General features: G+C 41.1%; 1 protein-coding gene across 1 annotated transcript; it reads left to right on the top strand.

The window, feature by feature from the left end:
• Positions 1–16,197: 16,197 nt before the first annotated feature.
• Positions 16,198–17,142, top strand: LOC114704951 (olfactory receptor 2A12-like). Its single transcript, XM_028886505.2, has one exon. The coding sequence runs from the start codon at positions 16,198–16,200 to the stop codon at positions 17,140–17,142; it is 945 nt and encodes a 314-aa protein (XP_028742338.1).
• Positions 17,143–23,282: the final 6,140 nt, after the last annotated feature.

Here is a 23,282-nt window from a genome sequence, read left to right as displayed (position 1 = left end):
AAATTGAAGAAGATATAAGAAAATGGAAGGATCTCCCATGCTCATGGATAGGGAGGATTAACATAGTAAAAATGGCAATCTTACCAAAAGCAATCTACAGATTCAATGCAATCCCCATCAAAATCCCAACACAATTCTTCACAGAATTAGAAAGAAAAATACTCAACTTTATATGGAAAAACAAAAGACCCAGGATAGCTAAAAGTATCCTATATGATAAAGCAACCTTTGGAGGCATGACCATCCCTGACCTCAAACTCTACTATAGAGCTATAGTAATAAAAACAGCTTGGCACTGGTATAAAAACCGACATACGGACCAATGGAATCGAATTGAAGACCCTGACATTAATCCATGCACATATGAACACCTGGTTCTTGACAAAGGAGCCAAAACTATACAATGGAAAAAAGAAAGTATCTTCAATAAATGGTGCTGGCATAACTGGATCTCAATATGTAAAAGATTACAAATAGATCCATATCTGTCACCATGCACAAAACTCAAGTCCAAGTGGATCAAAGACCTGAACATAAATCCATTTATACTAAACATAATAGAAAAGAAAGTAGGAAGCACTCTTGAATGCATTGGCACTGGAGACCATTTCCTAAATATAACACCAACAGAACAGACCCTGAGCACAACAATTAATAAATGGGACCTCTCAAAATTGAGAAGCTTTTGCAGGGCAAAAGACACAGTCAATAAGACAAAAAGACAGCCAACAGAATGGGAAAAGATCTTCACCAACCCCACATCTGACAGAGCATTGATCTCCACAGTATATAAAGAACTCAAATGAAACTAGACATCAAAATACTGAACAGTCCAATTAAAAAATGGGCTAAAGAGCTAAACAGAGAATTCACAAAACAAGAATCACAAATGGCTGAAAGACATTTAAAGAAACGCTCAACATCCATAATCATCAGAGAAATGCAAATCAAAACGACTCTGAGATACCACCTTACACCTGTCAGAATGGCTAGGATCAAAAACACCAATGACAGTCAACGTTGGAGAGGATGTGGAGCAAAGGGAACACTCCTCCACTGTTGGGGGGAATGTAAGCTTGTACAACCACTTTGGAAATCAGTATGGCAGTTTCTCAGAAAATTAGGAATTGAACTACCTCAAGACCCAGCCATCGCACTCTTGGGCATATACCTAAAGAATGCTGATTCATACCATAAAGATACATGCTCAGCTATGTTCATAGCAGCACTATTTGTAATAGCCAGAACCTGGAAACAACCTAGATGCCCGTCAATGAAAGAATGGATGAAAAAAATGTGGTACATATACACAATAGAGTACTACTCAGCAGAGACAAACAATGAAAGCATGAAATTTGCAGGCAAATGGATGGAACTAGAAAAAATCATCCTGAGTGAGGTAACCCAAACCCAGAAAGACAGCATGGTATGTACTCACTCATAAATGGATTCTAGATGTAAAATAAAGAATAATCAGACTACAACTCATAGAAACATGGAGGCTATATATATAGCATGGAGGTCCCTAGGATGACTGTGGCTTATAATAAATTTCGGTTTTACTCAATTATTGAAAAAAAATAGCCAAATGAATGGAAACACATGAACTATGAACCAAAGGCTGAGGGGCCCCCAGCTGGATCAGACCCTCTGAATAGGTGAGACAGTTGATTGGCTTGATCAGTTTGAGAGGCAACTAGGCAATGGGACCAAGTCCTGTGCTCATTGTATGAGTTGGCTGTTTGAAACCTGGAGCTTATGCAGGGACACTTGGCTCAGTCTGGGAGGAAGAGACTGGACCTGCCTGGACTGAGTCTACCAGGTTGATCGCAGTCCTCGGGGGAGGATTTGCCCTGGAGGAGGTGGGAATGGGGGGTGGGCTGGGGGTAAGGGGAGGGTGTAGGAGCGGGGAGAATAGGGGAACTCATGGCTGATATGTAGAACTGAATGGTATTGTAAAATAAAATAAAATAAACAAACAAACAAAACAAAACAAAAGAAATAAATATCACCTACAATATAAAAAAAGAAAAATAAAAAACAACAAACCAATAAATAAATAAAATTCAAAAGTAGAAAAAAAAGATAAGAATACATACTCTATCAAGATGATAATAGAAAGATTAATTAAGTAATTAATTTTAAACAATAAAAAAATAGAAAAATTTGAAATATTAAAACAAACAAACATTTTACTAAAGTTAAAAAAAAGGGAGAACTAGGGACTCATCATTCCTCTCCACATTCTATTCTTTCCCTTGTTTTATATATTTTATTTTATTTTATTTATTTATTTATTTATTTATTTATTTATTTATTTATTTTGGTTTTTTCGAGACAGGGTTTCTCTGTGTAGCTTTTTATCGGTGGATTCTGCTGGAGTTTATCGGTGGATTCTGCTGGAGGATCTCATGCAGATAAGCACTGGAGGGCTCCCATTGCAAATCACCCTCTGAAGCAATGGAAGGATATTTCTACTAGCACGTGGAGGAGACCCAATCTAGTGTTGGTGTGTCCCTGGAGTTTGGGTTATGTCTTTCCTCAGGACAATGAGGTTCCTCTTTGGATTCCTGAACACTGAATGTGACCTGTGGCTGCTGCTGAAGCCCCACATGACAGAGACCTAATGGGTCATCATGAAAAAAATCTACCCTTCTGATACCAATGGAGATTGAGAGCCCAATATGGCCAGCTTTGGCAAGCATTAAAAATGTAAACTGCCGCTGTTGCTGTTATGACAATGGCGCACACCACTGCTACTGTTTCTGGGATTACCATTTCATAATTGCTTACTATAGCTAGCACAGTGGAGACCCTGGCAACAAAAGTAGCTACTACAGTTAGTTAATCTTTCATTCTACTGGGCATGATAAAGTTAATTCAGTAGTTATATACATCTTGATTGTCTTAGAGAATTATAAATATATAAACTCAAGTTCCAGTTACTTTTGGGATACTATCCCTACCAGCTATGGGTGACATAGGATCTCTGTTGGTCTTTTCTGTATCGAACACACTGATTGCAAGCCAATTGTCACTTTGAGATCTTTGGCAGCAATTAACCATGCTGCTCACACATGATTGAGCTGGTATGATAATGAGTATTCAGAGATGGGTAATGCCTGGGGGGCACTCACCAACCTAAGACAGAGGACCTGTGTGGCCCGGGCAGGCATCTCCATGATGGGTAAGGTGACCTGCTCTCGTCCCACGCAACCCAATTCAGCAGCTCATTTTTTAATAAAAGGGGGACCTGCAGGGGTCTGACCCCTGTTTTGGGTAACTGTTGCCTTGCTTGCAGACCTTGACTTGATATCCTCCCAATGCTAATTCCTTGCCAGGTCCCACACTCCTGAATGGCTAAGGAAAGTTCCTTGTCTGTGTATCCTGAATAATGGGCATTAACAGCTTAGATGCAACATTGTAAAACATCAGTAGCGAACTTCAGCCTTCTGGCATCCTTCCATTGTGCTGTAAGCCTATAATTAAGACCTCCTACTCCTTCAAGAAATGACATTCAACATTTAAAATTATATATATATTTGAATGAATACTGGGAATGTAATCTATGAATACCACAAATGTGATTAATATCATGAGTGTAATTTAAAAAGTAAATTTAAAAACATATATATTTTAGTGGATGAAAATTCTTCTGTGTAAGTAGAGCTTTTCATTGGGACCAACGTTCAGCTCTGTCTACCAGCTGGCTCCCAAGTAACCACAGAGATTTATTATTAATTATAAATGATTGGCATATAACTTAGGCTTGTTACTAAGTAGCTCTTACATATTAAATTAACCCATGTTCTTATCTATGTTTTATCATGAGGCTCAGTACCTTATCCCAGCATGGATCTCCTGTTACCTCTTCATCTCCATGAGACTCCTGAGACTCCTGGGACTCTTCTCTTTCTCTTCTCAGAATCCTCTCTCCCCCAAAATCCAGCCTAGATTTTGGCCATCAGCTCTTTATTAGGCAATGAGATTAATAAATATTCATAGTATTAAAAAGATTGTTCCATAACTCCTCTGTTTCATTTTATCATTCTTTTTTCCCATCTGTACCCATACTTAACTGAGCACCCAATTACTGGGTCTCAAAGCTGGCATAATCAAATGTCAGTGTGTACCCACAGATATCTCTAGTAGTCCACAAAGGCACAAGTAGCTTACACAAGGAAATGGCTCTTGTGGCTTACTGTGGCTACATCCTTTCCACAGCCTGAGTCTGTGGTTCCCAAGGGCAGTTCTCTAAGTTGTATTGAGGAAGAGGAACAAGCTCATGCTATGGTTGTGTGTACAGGGCAGTCAAACCTGAAAGTGGACAGCAGAGCACTGTCTGCTGTTTTTGGGATATGCTAAAAACAGTGGTGAGGAGAAACCAATCCAGGGAAGAGAACACTGTGCAGGACATTTGGTTATCCCTTTGGCTTAGAAGGAGAAATGTCTTCTAGTTAAGAGTCTATATTCGTGAATGCATTGTGGCCCATGGGTTGGTTACATGGTTGTGAACACCCTTGGAATAGAATTGTAAAATTGGAGAGAATAAGTGTGGAGAGATCTGTGGATAACCTTAGGAATTGGAAAAAATGTGAAGATGTTTTTGTCCCATGTGAATTCTCATAAAAAGTGTCATCAAAAGGACAGGCTATGAAGAAGTGAGTGGATGGGTTGGCTTCTCTGAAGACACCCTGTCAACCCTTTCCTGGCCATCCTCTCCCTGATTATCATGGTCATCTTTACTTCCTTCTCTGGATATAAAACCAGAAAACCATGTGAACTACTCATTTTACCAAATGATCCATTTCTCACATGGTCCATTAATGAAGCACTGCCTATAGGGGGGCCAATTAAGGAGTCCCTGTATGTAAGAACTGTGGATCTGCTTCTCCTTCCTCCAAACTTGCCCTTTTCACCTTTAGGCCTATGGGTTCACCTGGTGTAGACTGAAACCTCTAAACTTTGACTGTGGATGTAACCAACCGTCTTATTAAATAAGAAACACAGAACCAATGTAAGAGAGAAAGCCAAGAGGTGAGAGCTCAGAGCTAAAATCTCACCCTTCTTCCTGCGGTGGTCCTAGCTTCCCAAAAGAGACCTATTTCCTGTGTGTAAGTCTTTTCATAGTCTTTTGTTCTGCCTTCTCAATGGTTGAAAATCCAAACACGTGACTGCCTCGTCGCTGTCTGTATGTACAGCCCCCCAGGTCTTAAAGGCATATGTCTCCAATGCTGGCTGTATCCCTGAACACACAGAGATCTACCTAGCTCTTCTACCAAGTGCTGGGATTAAAGGTGTGTGCCACCACCGCCACACCCTTGCCATGGCTCTAATAGCTCTGAGCCCCAGGCAACTTTATTTATTAGCATACAATCAAAATCACATTTCAGTACAATTAGAATACCACCACATTTCCCCTTTTCTATTTTAGTAAAACGAATAAAAGCAAAAGATTATAACTAACATAAGAAAAACTATATATAAAAGTACAATAACTATATATAATATATACAAGTAATAAATACCTAAACAATTTCTAGTCCATTTGCATTGGACAAATCAGAGAAAATAATTCCATTATCTATTCTATTTTTGTAAATCCAAGATGTATGTAATTCACTTTCTATCCTAATTAATTTTCAACTATAACTAACTAATCTTCAACTCCCTCAGAGATCCAAGAAGGAAATAATATTAGCTAAGAAAAATAAAAACAGGAAGTGCATGCAAGCAACTTCCAAAAAATTTGTGAGTTGACAGAAACAGCCAGCTGCCTGGACAGTCACCTGAGATTTCTCCGCAGTGTTGGGGCATCATCTTCAGCCTATAGGCTTAGTGTATCTGACAGACTCATTTGTGAAGTAGGATGTACACAAGGTCAACAGTTCAACCTCACATTGTGTGAGAGCAGTCCATGTACCAGAAACACCTGTGTTCCAATAGCGTCATGTCATGATTCAGGATTTTACATCGGTATAGATTTTAGTTTATATTTAAAATGTTTTACATTGGTATAAATTTTAGTTTATTGATACAAACTTGAAGTTAATTTTGTTATACTGTAAATATATATTTCTATTCTTGTTTGAGGTATTATGTTTATGTAACTCATTTAAAATTGCAATGGATAATTAAGAAATAGATTAATAATTAGTCATCTATGATAATCATATTTATAGCCATGTTAGTTAAGTCTTCTAGGTATACATAGATATATTTCAGATAGATAGGTAGTCTTTAAACACTTCAAAGACCTACAGAATATGGCATTTAAAATGTTTAAAAAATTTAGACATTCTGGACAGTGAGACATGTCTGCTCCTGACAGCACTGGATTTACTTCGGGGAGGAGGATGGGCATCGAAGAAACTCCATATGGAGTTTATCTTCACCTTGGCAAAAATAGCCATTTGTGCAAGAAACAGTTCTTGCCTGGACTGCTTGATCAACTGGACATGAAGGACCCATAGGAAGGTGACTACTGAACTTTGCTTGATAAAATGGTCCTTCAGGTTCCTGCTTCACAGAGGAAACTGCCAGACATTCTACAGGACACAGAAAAAAGTAAATGAGAGACTCTAGGCCTGTGGGCTGAAGACAAATGCCCCAACTTTACAAGAGAACTTTGGATAACTGTCCAGGCTGTCAGCTGTCTCTTTCTACCCTGTAAGACTCCCGAAAGTTGCTTGCATCCTTCTCCCATTTCTCAGGTAGTAATATATCTTTCAGAGGTCTTTGATGTAGTTAAAGACAAGATACTTACAATTTTCCTTAGTTATGATAAAAGATAAGTTAGATATAAAACCTTAAACTCACAAATATAAGATAGATAGGATATCTTCTTTAATATTGTAACTGTAATTCTTGCTTGATAATTGTTTTGTTATATGTAATTTTACCATGTTAAAGTTAAAACCTTCCTTTAAAAAAAAAAAGAAGAAGAAGAAAAGGGGAAGTGCTGTGGATATTGCTCTATATAAATAAAACACTGATGGCCAGTGACCAGGCAGGAAGTATAGGCGGGACAAGGAGAGAGGAGAATTGGGGAAACAGGAAGGGGAGGGAGACACTGCAGCCACCACCAGGACAAGCAACATGTAAAGACGCCGGTAAGCCACAAGCAACGTGGCAGGGTATAGATTTATAGAAATGGGTTAATTTAAGATATAAGAACAGTTAGCAAGAAGCCTGCCACGGCCATACAGTTTATAAGTAATATAGGCGTCTGAGAGATTATTTTATACGTGGATTGTGGGACTGCGGGGCTTGGTGGAACCTGGAGAGAAGCCCTCCAGCAACATTTGACTTTCCCTTCATGTTGACCGCTGGGATGGTCCCATGACAACCATGGAGTAGACCCAGCTCTGAAGAGCAGGAGTGGTTTTTCAGACCACAGGTACTGTCATTAGCTTGAACTCAAACAATCAAGCATGTTATAGACATGGCAGATTCAGCCTCACTCAAAAGGTTTGTGGTCAGGCCCTGGAGTTGGTTCTACCATTCACTAGATGGGTGATCATTGCCAAATCACTAAGATTTTTTTGGGTCATTGTACATTATCTAGGCAACGGACCTGGAGGGCTATGATTGAAAAACATCTTGGTACTGCAGTCTCTTAGGGCAGCAATGAGGCTCTGTTAAGTCTGCTTATCATTTTAGTCTTCACCTAAAAGGTGTAACAGCCTCCCTGCCACTAGGTTTTTTGTTCTTTGTTTTCACTTCTCTCTCTCTCTCTCTCTCTCTCTCTCTCTCTCTCTCTCTCTCTCTCTCTCTCTCTCTCTCTCTCTCCTCTCCAGATATCAAATATGCTTTCTGTGGGACTTAGGGATTTTTCAACTTTTCCACTTTTCCAGATTCTGTCCCCATCCTGTGACTGCTTTTTGCCATGTTACTGACATCCATATCTAACTTGTGTGTGTGTGTGTGTGTGTGTTTGTGTGTGTGTGTGTATCTCCCTTGATCTCCTCCCTATGAATGTATAATAAAAAATCCAAGACTAAACCCAACAGAGAAAGGTGGCTGTTTCAATACTTGACACTCAATGGGTTTTTTCTGCTCCTCTCTGAACTTGTCTCCTCGTCTATCCTGGTGGAGAAGAACCTCTGCCTGGACTCCACTGCCTCTCCAGAGCTGATGAGGACCAAGAGCAGGAGTTGGAAGAGTTGGGGTCAGAGTTGTGGGACAAGGCTGAGTACCGGCACTGCAGGGGTCAGGGCTGTGTCAAGGTGCTTCTGATTGGTGTTGATGGCCAATTACTAAGGTGCAAGTCCATCCATCATGGCAGTGTCATGGTGACAACACAGGCCTCTGAACAGCGGTTGAGATCACGTGTCATTGCTCATTGTTTCCAGCAGCAAAGGCGCCACAGTGAACAACTGCTGGAGCACAGGGCACAGGACAATGCAGGTGCTCACCAGGCTGTGCAGAGTTCAGAGTGTGCTGCTTCACTGTTATTAGTGCCGTGACTCAAACTCTAGCCTCGAGCATTCTATTTACTCGGGTGCTATACAGCTGAGCCACATTCCTAGACACTCTGCCCTTGTTTCCTATACAATTTAATTCGTTGTCATTTTAAAGTTAATTTTTACTGTTGGCTGTGTTTAATGAGCAGATCACGGACTCCAACCCCTTATCATCAATCACTCTCTGCAGGAAGACTTTATAGTCCTGTCTTCTCCTTTGAATCATTAGGAAACTAAGACATAGACAGAAGGAAGGGGATGAAGATTCGAGATCATGGAACACTGGCCAGAACTTGTGTCAGGGTGCTGACATCATCACATTTATCCTCTAGCCAGCCTAGAAGGCAAGATTTACTATTGGAATTCTACAGAAGAGGCAACTGAGGCAGAAAAACAGCAAGTTCAAGAGAGCATGCTCCAGAGCTTGATATTTGGACCCAAAGTCTAATATGTATCTAAGAGACCTGAGCCCCTCAGAGAGTTTTCTCACTCCACTGTCCTTGGATGTCACTGCTGACTTCCATGTTGGTATGTAATGCTTGACAATTTTATGTGTATCAACATTTTGCTTATACATATATATCTATGTACAATACATGCATGCCTTGTCCCTGGGGAGGCCAGCAGAGGTCACCAGATCCTCTAGAACTGGAGATAGAGATGGTTGTGAGCTTCCATGGTAGGTGCTGGGAACCAAGTTGGGTGATCTGCAAGAGAAGCAAACCCACTTTTGCTCACAGCCGCCTACAAGTCCCCATCATTGTTGACTCTTCCTTAGCTCCAGAGTGTCTGGGTAACAGTTGCAACTCTTTCTCTGTCCTGCCAGCCAGCTCCCACATCACGGCTCTGAGGCTCTTTATTAATGCTGAAAGCTTGTCCAATACCTAGTCTTAGGCTTGTTCCTATCTAGCTCTTATACCTTAAATTAACCCATGTCTTTTCACCTACGTGATGCCAAGTGAGTCTTGGCTGTTACATCCCCTACCGCATGTTTTGCTTATTCTCTACTTCTTGGCATCGCCATCCTTCTTCCTAGTGCCCTCTCTGCCCTGAAAATCCTATCTAGATATGGCCATTCAGATTTTCATTACCTCAGTCTGAGTGACACATCTTCACAGTGTACAATAATATTACTCCACAAGACCTAACATGTTCAGGTGTTATACTATAGTGAAGGGAGGACTGAGATCTAACCCAAGGTGGTTGAGGAAGGAAGAGGAGTGTGAACTCAAACATGGTCTCATGAGTGTCAGGGCTCAGAGTTTGGGCAGTAAAGGAGGAATCAGAATGAGAACTCAAGTCCCTGACCTGTGTCTCAGGTGTCCAAGTCCCACCTACTCTTCTCTGAGCTGCTCCTATTCCCCAATTAGTCTAGAGAAGGGAACAGGTCACCACTCCTCCTCCTGTGGGTTGTTTCCTCCTGCTCTGCCCCCAATAGTCTCACTGAAGTGCTCTTGTTGACATCATCCAGGGATCATTTTAGCATCCCTGCTGGGAACAGAAATGGTGTTTTTCCAGCTCCCCTGGGGAGGCTCAGAGAGGAGGCAGGGCCATAAAACCTCAGCCTTTGTTCCCAATGGGAAGAGGTGAAGATGTCTGAGCTGGCCTTTGTTAAGCAGGGTTTTATAGGTGCCATCTTCTGGAGTCAGGGCTGGCCTACTTGCAGAAGAAACAAGATATTCAGTCCCTCAAACTCTACAGCACCTTGGAATTTTTCTGGAGATTGAGTTGCCTAGAATCCCAACACCCTGGACTCAATTGCTTTATGGGACTTCCTCAAAAGAGCCACTCAGTGACACATTCCCTGGATTTACAGGTAGGAAGATGGTCACTGGTGTTTGGCTTGTAGGAGAAGTTCAGCAAAAGGGTCTAGAGGTAATAATTAGTCAAGTGCTCCATCTCAGGTCCTCTGTGTTACATCTCAGACTCCACAGATCTCTTCCCTCATCGCCTGCTCTTTTTTCTTCTCTTCTCAACGCCTTTTACCTTTCTCTATTTATTAATTTAATAAATATTTATGGAGAGTTTGTTTATTTCTAACATGTTTAAAAATAAAGGATATGGGGTCCTGAGCTGAAAAGTCTCAAGTGAAGCAAAAATCCATATCCCTGAGAGAGCAGTTAATGTCTTTGAAGGAGTCTTCCCACCCCACGGAGACACAGCTTGATGCACTTTCTGGGCAGAGCAATCATGGTTTTGTTTTTTATTTTTTCCTATGGGGGGTGTAAGTCTATTGTAGCCTAGTTTGGCTTTAAACTCACTATATAGTTGAGTATTTCCTTGGACTCCTCATCCTCAACCTTCCAGATGCTGACTTCCCAGGTTGGGACTCCCATGTGTAGCCTTTTCTGGTTTGGAACTCAATCCTGATGTCTTTGTTTGTGATGTTGGGCTCACAGACTTGGGCAAGCAGGCCTGGTGGGACACTGTAAGCAAAGTCAGAGACCACTGGGCTGGGAGAAATGACAGGCTGTGGTGATTAAATGGTGTGCCAATGCTGTAGAAATCACCCCTAAATCCTCTCTCCTTGCATCCTTCTACTTTCAGTACATCTCAGGGCCTCCCACATTCAGACAGGAGGGGGAAGTCTCACCAGGAGAGCTGGTCTGTGGCTAGTCATCCAGCTCTGTCCTAGGAGGGCTCTGACCTGTGCTGGGTCTCAATAAGCTCAACTAGATGGACAATGTGTAGACTTTGCCTTCCTCTCCTCTCCACTTCAGAGCCTGTGTGCTAGAAGCAGAGAAGGTGACTGAGAGCCCGGCTCTGAGGACACACCTCTAAACCCACACTTCTCCCATGCTGAGCTTTCAATCTGAAACAAACCTCCCTCTCCAGGCCTTAGGTGCTCACCTGTAACACACAGGTAAGAATACTTCCTTCAGTAAACTGTTGTAATGTTAAACTAAAGTTAGTGCAACAATAGCTTTAATGTTCAACTGAGCCAATATTAGTTCTTTTTTTATTATTACAAAGGTTAGAAAGTCGCCCATACAGCCATAGTCCTTCAGAGATAATTCTTCTTTAGTTGTGTGGGGTTTCAGTTAACAAGAGTGGAAAAAAAAGGGTTTGCCCAAGTATTTTTGGTATCAAAATTGATAACAGACCCTCCTAGGATTCTTCAGATTTCAGCCAGTCAGTGAACAAAAAATGCAGGGTGTATCTTACAAGTGCTAGGGAGGGAGGTTGTAGCAGAACAGGGAAGGCTTCCTGGTCTATCTGAGTCCTGCTGTGGCCACCATTGGGCACCACAGTGAGCATGGTGGTCCCACTCCATGATGAGAAGCTAAGAATATCCTAATATGAGAGAGGCAGAGGCATGCAGAATCCTGGGAGTAAGCATGGGGATTTTGTTCATAGAGAGAGGAGATGGAAGAGACAGCTGTGTGCTGAGGCTGAGTCTCCACAAAGCAGGAGGTTTAGGAATGACCTGTGAACCAACCTCAAATGACAGGGTTTGGGACCTCTTAGAAGGCTTTCATCAGGGACCAGTAGGAACAATATGAAGACTTTGAAAAAACCACTACAGGGCTCACATGAAGAACATGTTGGGGAAGACAAATGCCCAGCACTGAGAAAGGGAAGTGGACACAAAGTCCTGCCCCTAAACAAGAACTTATTTCCAATTGATCCCGATCAAGAAAGGGAAAAACAGTTTTCTTCAATAGAGTGTCACTGTACATATCAGGTACATTCTATGGCTGGCCACATGCTCAGGAGCAGTTGGCCAACAGGAGACTTTCTCAATGGATTTGGTTTTGGTTTGGTATTTTTTTTTTTTTTGTTTGATTTCTTTCTCTTAGGTTTGTTGTTGTTGTTGTTTCTGTAGCTTGTTTTGCTTTGTTTTGTCTTGAAAGAAAGTGTGGGAGGGAAAAGAGCATGAGATTGAGTGGAGAGGGTCTGGGAGAAGTTGGGGGAAAGGAGAGACATGCTCAACTTATATTATATGAAAATAAATTTTTAAAATTAAAGAAAAGACTGGATTGAGGAGAAAAACAGAGGCAAAGGGTAGGTGGAGATGCTGATGCAGAACTGCTGGCAGAGATGATGGGCTCCTGACCTGGGCTGAAAGGAAGGACAGAGGGCAGGGTCATGAGCAGTAGAGTAGTCAGGAGAGGGAATGAAAACAGGGGAAGAGAAGACTGAGGATGTCTAGAAGCCTCTTTCATATTTCTACTGCCATGAAAAGCAATTCCCACCTTAACCATTGTCTTGCTGGTTAGTGTATGAATGGTGCGTTAGTTCGGACTTTTGTGAATAGTGCTTGGAAATTTCATCTACATGTCTTCCCTGAGCATGTGTTTCTATGTGCCTTTGTGTTTTAAACATTGTTTCAGAACTGTAGCTATCATATGTATTGAGGGGCAATGCATTAAGTGTGTTCAACGTTAGGAAACACACCCAGGCATACACTAAGGGGATCATTTTAATTTACTCTCGCATCAGATCCAGTTACTCTCGTCAACACCAGATATCTGTTATTGTGGCCATGCTGGTAGGTGTGTGGGGATGTGAGATGGAGAACAGGCAGGTGGGCATTGGCACTGGGGTGTTCTCCTGCAATTTCCAGATGAGTAATGGTGCTGAGGACCTGAGCCTCATCAGTGCTCACTAGACAGCTGCCTTGTGAAATGCCCTTTAAATATTGTTCACTGTTCCATTGGAGCATCTGTTGTTATGTTTGTGCTTTTCTAATCCTTTGTATAAATTTTTTGAGTACTCACTTTGCTTATGCTAGATTATTATTTTCCCTCCAAGGAAAGTCATCTTTTAAAGAAGTCTTACCTTTGTTTCCCTTAAAATGATAAATATATTTATCAGTTTGATTTCAAAGCTTTAGATTAAACTCAAGTCCTAAGTACACCCAGAATTGATCATCTGTGTGCAGAGGGAGGTAGGAGTAAACAGGGAAGAAATGATTTTGCTGCTCCCTTTTCCACATGGTTCATCAGCCTTCCCTGGGAAGACTCCAGTGTCTCCAGTGCATTGCACATGTAAACGTCTGTCATTACTGTTAGTTATTTGGCGGCACTCTTACCCTGCGAGATAATGTCACGAAACACGACAGAATTCAACCAAGAGTCTTATTAAGATAGGAAAGAGAGACAGACATCACAGGCCTGTGAAAAGACATGTGTATAAAGATGGAGTTGGAAACATGGCGCCTGCTTATAAAGGCTAGCCCTACCTGTGCACACAGGCCCATGTGGCCATTCCACACATGCGCGTAGATCACATGGTTGCGCTGTGTGCTTTAAGCAACCATGCAAAGCCATGGGGTCCTGGTCATGAGAAACGTTTTGACCTGGAAATGGCTAGGCAGAAGTCACTAGGTCCACCGGGCATGCGAAAACATGAACAACCATGGGTGCTGTTGTGAATCCCTATCATCCCGGACTCTTGTTTTTTTTTTGTTTGTTTTTGTTTTTTGTTTTTTTTTTAAATGGCAGATGAGTGGGGACAGGGTGTTGTTTCTCTCAAACACTGCTTCCAGCTGAATGGTGGGTGTCAGTTGGCTCTTGGGGAAAAGGGGAAGGTGGTTTCTGAAGTCCTGGGATGATGATGGGAGTCCTGGAATGAAGTTCTTACGTCCTCTTGTTCTGCAGCTGACCATCCTTTGTGTTGTGGCTGGGAGCCTCTTGTCTGACAAGATACTGGTGACAGAGAAAAAGCTTAGAGAAAAAAGAATCATTATTACTTTTTTTTGGAGTTGACATTTATCTGAGGTAGATCTGGCCTTAGTACTCTGCTTAATTTTTACCTGAGACAAGCCTTATTAGAGGTAGTTTATTTAAGACACCTGCTCCCTTCATTAGTTTAGCATTTAAGAAACACATGTGATCAGTTGCTGAGTATTGAACAATGATAGACTGTTACATTACATTTTTTCTTATCGCCTGGATATCTCTGATGGTCCTTTTGCCCCCGGCTCTGTGTGGCCCTAGTTGGGAAAAGAAGGGGTGATACCTTATTCCTCTGGAATTGGTGATAAGGCAGTGGTTCCTGAGGTCCTCTGGAGCTTGAGAGTACAAGGCCCTGCTTGTTTTACTGTATATGAAGAGAGATTTTCCTGGGATGGAGGTGAGAGAAAAGGTTTTAGATGAGACAGGTGGACCCAGTTAGGAAAGCCCTTGAGTTTAGCAGCTGTAGGAGTCACAAGAATTACCTTGAAGGGGTGAAGGATGCTGGCCTGGAGGGAAGAAGAACCTGATCTCCAATGTGGACTGGAGGTAGACAATTATTGTCACATGGCTGAGGTAATGAACAGTCTGTAAAGCTCCATAGCATAGACCTTAGGTGACATAAAAGGGGAGTTAACAGGCTATCTGGAACAGTTGGAGGGTCAGATAAAAGACCTGGTATTAGAACTGGCCTTCCATACATTAGTTCAAATGGAGAAATTGAAAGAGGCTTTTTAGGAAGAGCCCAGAACCTGAGAAGAGCTAGAGGCAATAATCTTACCCAGTCAAGGTGAAGTTCCTGTGACATCTTAGTAAGAATAGTTTTTAAAAGACAGGTTGGTAGGGTCCACCTTTCCTGAGGATTGAGGATGGTATGGGATATGAAAATGCCAAGGAATGTCAAGAGCCTTAGTTAGTGTCTGAGAAATCTGAGAGGTGAACTCCGGGCCATTGTCAGACTGAAGAGAAGCAGGAAGCCCAAACTGAGGAATAATTTCTTGGAGAAGGAGGTCTGCAAAACATGCCAACCATGGGGGCTGTTGTGAATCCCTATCAATTACTCATGGAACTGTATGTGTGAGGGTCTGTGTCTGAATGACATGTATTCTGTCTTCATCTAATGCTTTCTCTCTCTCTCTCTCTCTCTCTCTCTCTCTCTCTCTCTCTCTCTCTCTCTCTCTCTCCCTCTCTCTCACTCACTCTCTCTCTCTCTCTCTCTCTTTTTCCGAGACAAGTTTTCTCCGTGTAGCTTTGCACTTTTCGTAGATCTTGCTCTATAGAACAAGGTGGCCTCAAACTCACGAAGATCTGCCTGCCTATGCCTCCTGAGTGCTGGAATTAAAGGCATGCCCCAACAGCCTGGCCTAATGTTTACTATATTTTGCAAATGTTTGTCCTGTGTGTGTGTGTGTGTGTGTGTGTGTTCAGAGACTGAATGGGGATCCTTCCTCAATTGCTCTCACCTCATTCATTGAGACAGTTGGCCCCAGAGCTTCTCATTTCAGTTGGTGTAGCTAGGAGCCTCTTACCATGAGGATCTCTTCTCTCCCTTCCCAGGGATGGAATGAGAATGTGAGACTGCATGCAACATGTCATGTGTTACATGGTGTTTCCAGGAGTTCTGTGAGAGGCTTTAGATATTCATCATAGTCCTGAGACATGGGTTTCATCAGCCTCACTGGATTGATGAAGAGACTGGGATTCAGTAACTTGAGAAGTGTGCATGGAAACTGAACAGTGTGCTCAGAACCCACACCCCAGCCTTTCTTTTTTTAATTAAAAAGTATTATTTTTTTATTATATGTGTATAAGTTTTTGCCTACATACATGTTTGTGCACCATGTCTATCTCTTGCCTGTGGAGATGAGAGGAAAGGGTCAGATCCCCTGGATCCGGAGGCACAGGCAGCTCTGAACTAGCTGGTTCCCTGGAACAACAGTCAGTGCTACTAACTTTGGAACCATCTCACCAGCCTGTATCTTCCCTTTCTGCATTTATAGATGACATGTGTCAGATGATACATAGATGAACGTGATTCTCTTATAGGCCCCACCATGTGGATGATTCCAGAGCAGAACCAAAGCTGGGTTTCTGAATTTATCCTGCTTGGCTTCTCCAGTGACCCCACAACCAACAGTATCCTCTTCATTGTGTTCCTTCTCATATACCTGAGCTCAGTCCTGGGCAATGGGCTCATCATCATGCTGATCTGCCTGGACACACAGCTGCACACTCCCATGTACTTCTTCCTCTGTATACTTGCCCTGTTGGATATGTGCTCTGTCACCACCACCATGCCCCAGATGTTGGTGCATCTTCTTGCTCACTCTCAGACCATCTCCTTTGCTTGCTGCTGGCTGCAGATGTATGTGTTTGGTTCTCTGGCTACTACTGAAAGCACCTTGTTTGTTATTATGGCTTATGACAGATATGTGGCCATTTGCTACCCACTGCGTTATACTGTCATCCTCAACTGGGGACTGTGCATTCGGTTGGCAGCTGGGTCTTGTGTCTGTGGTTTTCTCTCTGTTTTGTTACATACTTTCTTCACCATGAGTCTGCCATATTGTGGGCCCAACAAGGTCAACCACTTCTTCTGTGAGGGCCCTGCAGTGCGTAGCCTGGCTTGTATGGATACCCACATCATTGAGATGGTGGACCAGCTCTTGATTGTTTTTATGGGTATTATTCCAATTTCCCTCATTGTGGCCTCCTATGTTCATATTGCCATGGCAATTATAAAGATCAAGTCCACCCAGGGCCGCTGTAAGGCTTTCTCTACCTGTGCCTCCCACCTGACTGTGGTCACACTCTTCTATGTTCCAGCCACTTACATCTACATTAGGCCCAACTCCAGCTACTCCCCTGAGCGAGACAAGCAGGTCTCACTCTTTTACAATGCCTTCACAGCCTTGCTCAACCCCATGGTCTACAGTCTGAGAAACAAAGACATCAAGAGGGCATTTCTCAAGGTTATGGGGCATGGTAGGGTAGATTAGTTAACCACAATCCAGGGGAAGTTGGAGTGATTAACCCTTTTTGGTCAAGGGACAGCATCTTTATTTAATTAGCTATTCTATGCATTTGACCAACATAGCACTTGATAACTAGGTCAATCCAGTGTGAAACCAAGGTGGCTATCTTGATTGACAGGCTACACTAAGGTACAATTCCAAACACCTCAGTAATCTTACTTGATCATTGCTGCAAAGAACCATTTTTTGCTCTATCTCAGCTGTAGGTTGGGAATGACCTTCTGACCTTTCACATCCATCCTGAAGTAGAAATCTTATTTCCAACATGATCACCCTAGAACAGTAGGAGAGGAACAGTGGACAAACTCACAACGACTCAGCTCCCAAGAGTGACCTGCTTCTCTGTCCACATATTCTTTTGGCCAAAGCAAGTAGTATGGTCCAGCCTGACAGCAGCAGGTAGAAAGTTTTTGTCTAGACAGAAGTAATACAAGTTCTGTGGCCATGGTCTGATATGTTGGCTGCTCTACTTAGAAGACAGCAAGTAGTATTCATTATGTAGCCGGGAATATTTTTAGAAAATAACAGCATACCTATAAACCAATACAAAACATGCTAACTGTAAACAGCATGATAGTAGAGACAACAGAAGGCTGAGACCTATATGCTAACACAGTGTGTGTTTTCATGACAGAAGTGAGTTGATAGATTGTGGAACAGCAGTAATATAACTCAGAGAACAAACTTCACACATGAATTCATTGTGGTCTACGGGGAAACATGATGACCTCATCTGTCAAAAGACCACTCTAGAATGAAGAAAGCTGGATTCTTCTCAGAGCCTTCCCAACTTTTCTCCTCACAGGCAGAAGCCAAGGGCATGTCCAACTGTTGACTATGACTGCTGGCTCCTTTCTACCCTTTCCTGGTGGTGGGTATGGATTACCTCTCATCTTCAGAGTAGCTCTTACATGACCAATCAGCAGATTCCTCTCTCATTTAGTGCCTGAATTATTCTTTCCTAAGGGGGCTCAGGCCCTCCAGTTTTATTCTGGGGTCACATTTTTTTTTATAGTTATCCTCATTGCTATTGTTTATATATATATATATATATATAATATATATATATATACATATATATATTCATACATACATATATTTTTTTTAGAATTCTCCCATTTCCTAGACTATCAGGAACTTTTCACATTCCTGAAGACAGCCTTTAACTTTCAATCTTTCTTCATTCTCCTCTGCAGTTCTGTGATTACAGGATGGAACACCATACAGAGGAGAATTTTTGTTTCTTTGATGATGTCCTTTGTGTTAAAAGTTTTTACTTTGATATAATACAATTCATATAATTTTTTTTAAAAAAAATAAAGATGGATTTTACTTAGGTAGCCCAATCTCTTCTGGAACTTAATGCAGACCAGGCTGGCATCAAATGCAGCATCCTCCAATCTCTGACCTAGTAGTGCTAGAATTAAACGTATATTTCAAACCACCTGACCAAGCCCTTTTGTCTCTTGTCATTTTGAAGTAGAACTAAAAAATTATTTCTTGATCCAATATCATGAAAATTTACTACCATGGTGATTTTTTTAAAGTTACTTTTAGATTTTGATCCTTTCTGAATGAATTGTTTTGTATGATATATTGCAAGGGCCCATTTACATTCATTTTATGTGGATATGTATGTATGCAGTCAGACTTCCTCTTCAGACTCTCTTGGACCACCAGCCCTCAAACAATGACATGGAGCCTTATTATTGATTATGAAAGTTTGGCCTTTAGCTTAGGTTTGTTCCTAACTAGCTCTTATAGCTTAAATTAATTGATTCTATTCTGTAAACTCTGCCATGTGAATTTTTTTTACCTCCCTTGCATTTGGTATGTCAGACTTGCTCAGCATCTTGCTGGCATCACCCTCATGAGCCTAGATTCATCCCAAGTTCCTCTCTTTCCCCAAAAGTTCTGCCAATTCTCCCCTGACAAACTACTGTACAATCAGCTCTTTATTAAGCCAATCAGAAGGCACCTTTTACATGAGGCGTTCAAATATCCCACATTTCCCCCTATTTGTCTAAATGAAAAGGAAAGGGTTAACTCTAACACAATAAAACTATACAATAGGAACAATTGTTAAATGAAATTACATTTAAAATGTCTAGTCCATTAGTATTTGTCAAATTCAGAGACATTATCTATCCTATCTTGACGAGTCCAAAGTCTTATACCTAAACTACTTTCTATCATAATGAATTACCTAAAAATATCTTTTTAGAACTTAAACAATTTTCTTAGAAAAACAACATGAGCTTTTAAGTCTCTCAACCTCATAAACTTTGTACCTCTTTTGTAAGTTACTTTTTGGTATATAGTAACAAAGAAAACATAGGTATAACTACCTAGTAATAAAAAGGTGGAACTATCTAGTCTTCAACCCTCATCAGGGACCCAAGGGAGATAAAATTTTATCTGATAATCATAAAATGAAGAGCAAACAATATCTAACACTATAGAAATGACATGGACCACTGGCTATCTGCAGAGTCACCCAAGGTTCCTCTGCAACCTTGGGGCATCCATTTTTGGCCTATAGGCTTAGACTATCTGACAAACTTTTTTGTGAAGCAGGAAGTTTTGAAGGACTGTCCTGCCTTGTCTTGACAAAGTTTGGTAGTCACATTCTTTTGTGTCCTGCTTATCCAATTTGGACAGCATACTGTGAACAGTTGAGGCAAGCAAAGTTTCTTGCTGAGTGGCTAAATTTGCCACAATGAAAGCAAACTCCATATGGAAGTTCTTCAATGCACATTATCCTTTTTGAAGTAGATTGGTGCTGCCAGGAGCAGACATATCTCCTTGTTATAAAAAGCCTTATGCTGTGAAAACATCTGAAATGCCAAATTAAGTAGGTCTTTGAAGTGTTTGAAGACCACATACCTATCTAAAATATATCTCTGTTTGACCCTGAAAATGTACCTAACATGACTCCAAGTTTGATTGTTATAGATGACTAACCACTAACCTGTATTTAATTAGTATCTTAAATAGTTTGCAATAACTTTCAAGGACTAGAACTATACATTACATTTTTTAATGAGCTGCATAGGTACAATACCTTAAACAATGGTAGATACATACAGTATGTTAAAACAAAATAACCTGAAATTTGTTTTAATATACAAAAATCTCTTAAACAAGAATAGAAACATATATGCAGTATGTTCTAACTTTAAATTTACATCAATATACAAAAATCCATACCAATGTAAAATATCTGTGATTAATAGTTGCTTTCTAGTTTAAAAGTAGATTCAGTAATCCACCGTTTTATTCTACCATTCCTATGTACCCCATTTTTATCTTTTTAGAAGGAGATCCCTGAATCTAATTCTGTTTTTTTTAGTTTTTATCCTAACCATGACCAACAATAACTTGCAACCAACTTACCTAAACAATGATTGACTTCCACAACCCATCAAATGACAAAAATTGTAGTTGCTTGTTTTTGCTCTTTTTTTTTTGGCTCTTTGTTTTTTGGTCTCTGAGGACCCTCTACCCAGCTTTCAAATAAATTTACACAGTCTTGTTATTACTTATAAATGCCCAGCCTTAACTTGGCTTATTTCTAGCCAACTTTTCTTAACTTAAATTATCCCATCTACCTTTTGGCTCTGGGATTTTTCCTTTTCTTACTTCTGTACATCTTACTTTCACTCTTACTCCATGGCTGGCTGTGTGCCTGGGTGGTTGGCCCCCAGGCTTCCTCTCTTGCTTTTCTCTCTCCTTCTTCTTATTCTCCCAGATTTCTCCTTCTATTTATCCTCTCTGTCTGCCAGCCCCATCTATTTCTTTCTCCTGCCTCGATATTGGCTATTCAGCTCTTTATTAGACCATCAGGTGCTTTAGACAAGCACAGTAACACAGTTTCACACAGTCAAACAAATGCAACATAAACAAAAGGAACAACCTTTCTTGTGGGCTGCAAGAATATATCATAGAACTCCAGTTGTGTATTAAAGCTGAACTTTGGCCAAGGGTATGTCAAAAGGCAAAGCCATTTATTATGAATATTTGGTGTTACTCAGCCTTTAATATTTCAGCTATCTTCTGCTATGAAATCCTTGTGTGCCCAGACCTATTGGATAATAGTTCAGCTCCCCAGATCTGCTTAACCTACTAAGTTTCTAAGTGCCCTGCTGAGCCTAGGAGACAAGCTGGCAGGAGACAAACCCTGTGCTAATGAAGCTCAGACCATTCCCTCTCTTGAGGAGGCCTAGTGGTTCTCTAGAGCACTTTGACTGAAAATAACAGAGGTTTTTACATATCAAGGTGAGAGGTCAAACAACATTCCTGAAGAGGCAGGGAACAAGGTGCCCAGGGAAAGAAAGGGCAGGTATTTTCTGTAGACAGAGAGAGAACAGCATGGGGAGAGAGAAGAGAGGATGACAGAGGTTCCACAGAGGGTAAGCAGATCTTGAGTAGAGTTTTCTGAGAGTCAGGAGTAGAGCATAGCAGAGATGGAGAAAGAGGATACAGAGGATGAAGATGAGGTTGAAAGCATAGGAGTTAGTCCTTAGCTGGACTATGAGCTAGGGAACTAGAAAGAACTGTAGTTATGGAGATAAGATTTCATCCCAGAGAAATAAAGTAGACTGATATAGAGCTTGTAATGTCTAGAGTTTTTCCTGCCTCGAATGCCTGGTGGAACTATAGCTGAATTGATGTAATTTTGTCTTAGAGGAATAAAGTTAACAGACATAAGAATATAGTGTATGTAGATTGTTTTCCCTGATATCCCACGCTGGACATAGCAAAGCCCCCTTGGAACCTAGGTAATCAATAAACCTTTAAATAATATGTGTAGTGAATAGCCATTCCAGCTTTGATCTGGAAATTCAAACCCCCATTGATACTTCATCAACTGTCACACCTACAAGGCAGGGCCAAGGGAGGTGCCAGGACACCCGAGATCTAGGTGGGCCAGCACGATCTTTGTTCCTGGACCCTAGACGGTGGAGGCTGAGTGAGCAAAGCTCCAGAGAACACCGCTGGACTTAGATACACCTTCCCCAGACCCCACAACCTACCTTGTCCTTTTTTATAAGTTACCCACTAAATAAATCTTCCTTTTAACTACGTGAGTGTCCATAGTAATTTCACCAATATGAGCTCAGTTGGTAGAGCATGAGACTCTTAATCTCAGCGTCCTGGGTTCATCTCTAAAGACAAAAAAGTTGTAAGACAAAGCTTCCAGGAAATTTGGAACACCATGAAAAGTCCAAACCTAAGAATAATAGGGATAGAAGAAGGAGAAGAATACCAACTCAAACGCACAGAAAATATATTCAACAAAATCATAGAAGAAAACTTTCCTAACTTAAAGAAAGAAATACCTATGAGATACAAGAAGCTTACAGAACACCAAATAGGCTGGAGCCAAAAAAATGTCCCCTTGCCACATAATAATCAAAACACTAAACACACAGAACAAAGAAAAAATATTAAGAGGCACAAAGGAAAAAGACCAAGTAACATATAAAGGCAGACCCATCAGAATAACACCAGACTTCTCAATAGAGACTATGAAAGCTAGAAGGTCATGGACAAATCTTATGCAGACACTTAAGAGACCACGGATGCCAACCCAGACTATTATACCCAGCAAAATTCTCAACCACCGTAGGCGGAGTAAACAAAATATTCCAGGATAAAACCAGATTTAATCAATACCTGTTCACAAACCCAGCCCTACAGAAAGCACTAGAAGGGAAAATCCTGCCAAAGAAGCTAAACACATTCATGAAAAATCAAGCAATAGATAATCCCACACCAACATACACCAAAGAAGGACAACACAACACAACCACAAAAAAAAAAAAAAAATAACAGGAATTAACAATCACTGGTCATTAATATCCATCAATATCAATGGTCTCAACTCACCTATAAAAAGACACAGGCTAACAGAATAGATAAGAAAACAGGACCCATCCATCTGCTGCATACAAGAAACACACCTTAACTTCAAAGACAGACACTACCTCCAAGTAAAGAGCTGTGAAAAGGCTTTCCAAGCAAATGGACCCAAGAAACAAGCTGGTGTAGATATCCTAATATCTAATGAAATAGACTTCAAACTAAAATTAATCAAAAGA

This window comes from Peromyscus leucopus, chromosome 2 (genome assembly GCF_004664715.2).
Source record: "Peromyscus leucopus breed LL Stock chromosome 2, UCI_PerLeu_2.1, whole genome shotgun sequence".
Classification (NCBI taxonomy): Eukaryota; Metazoa; Chordata; class Mammalia; order Rodentia; family Cricetidae; genus Peromyscus; species Peromyscus leucopus.
The sequence above is the reverse complement of the archived record's forward strand: the minus strand, read 5'-3'. Positions and strand labels throughout refer to the sequence as shown.

Excerpts from the sequence above, each read along its gene's own strand:
- LOC114704951 (XM_028886505.2), top strand. The coding sequence starts at position 16,198 with ATGTGGATGATTCCAGAGCAGAACCAAAGCTGGGTTTCTGAATTTATC.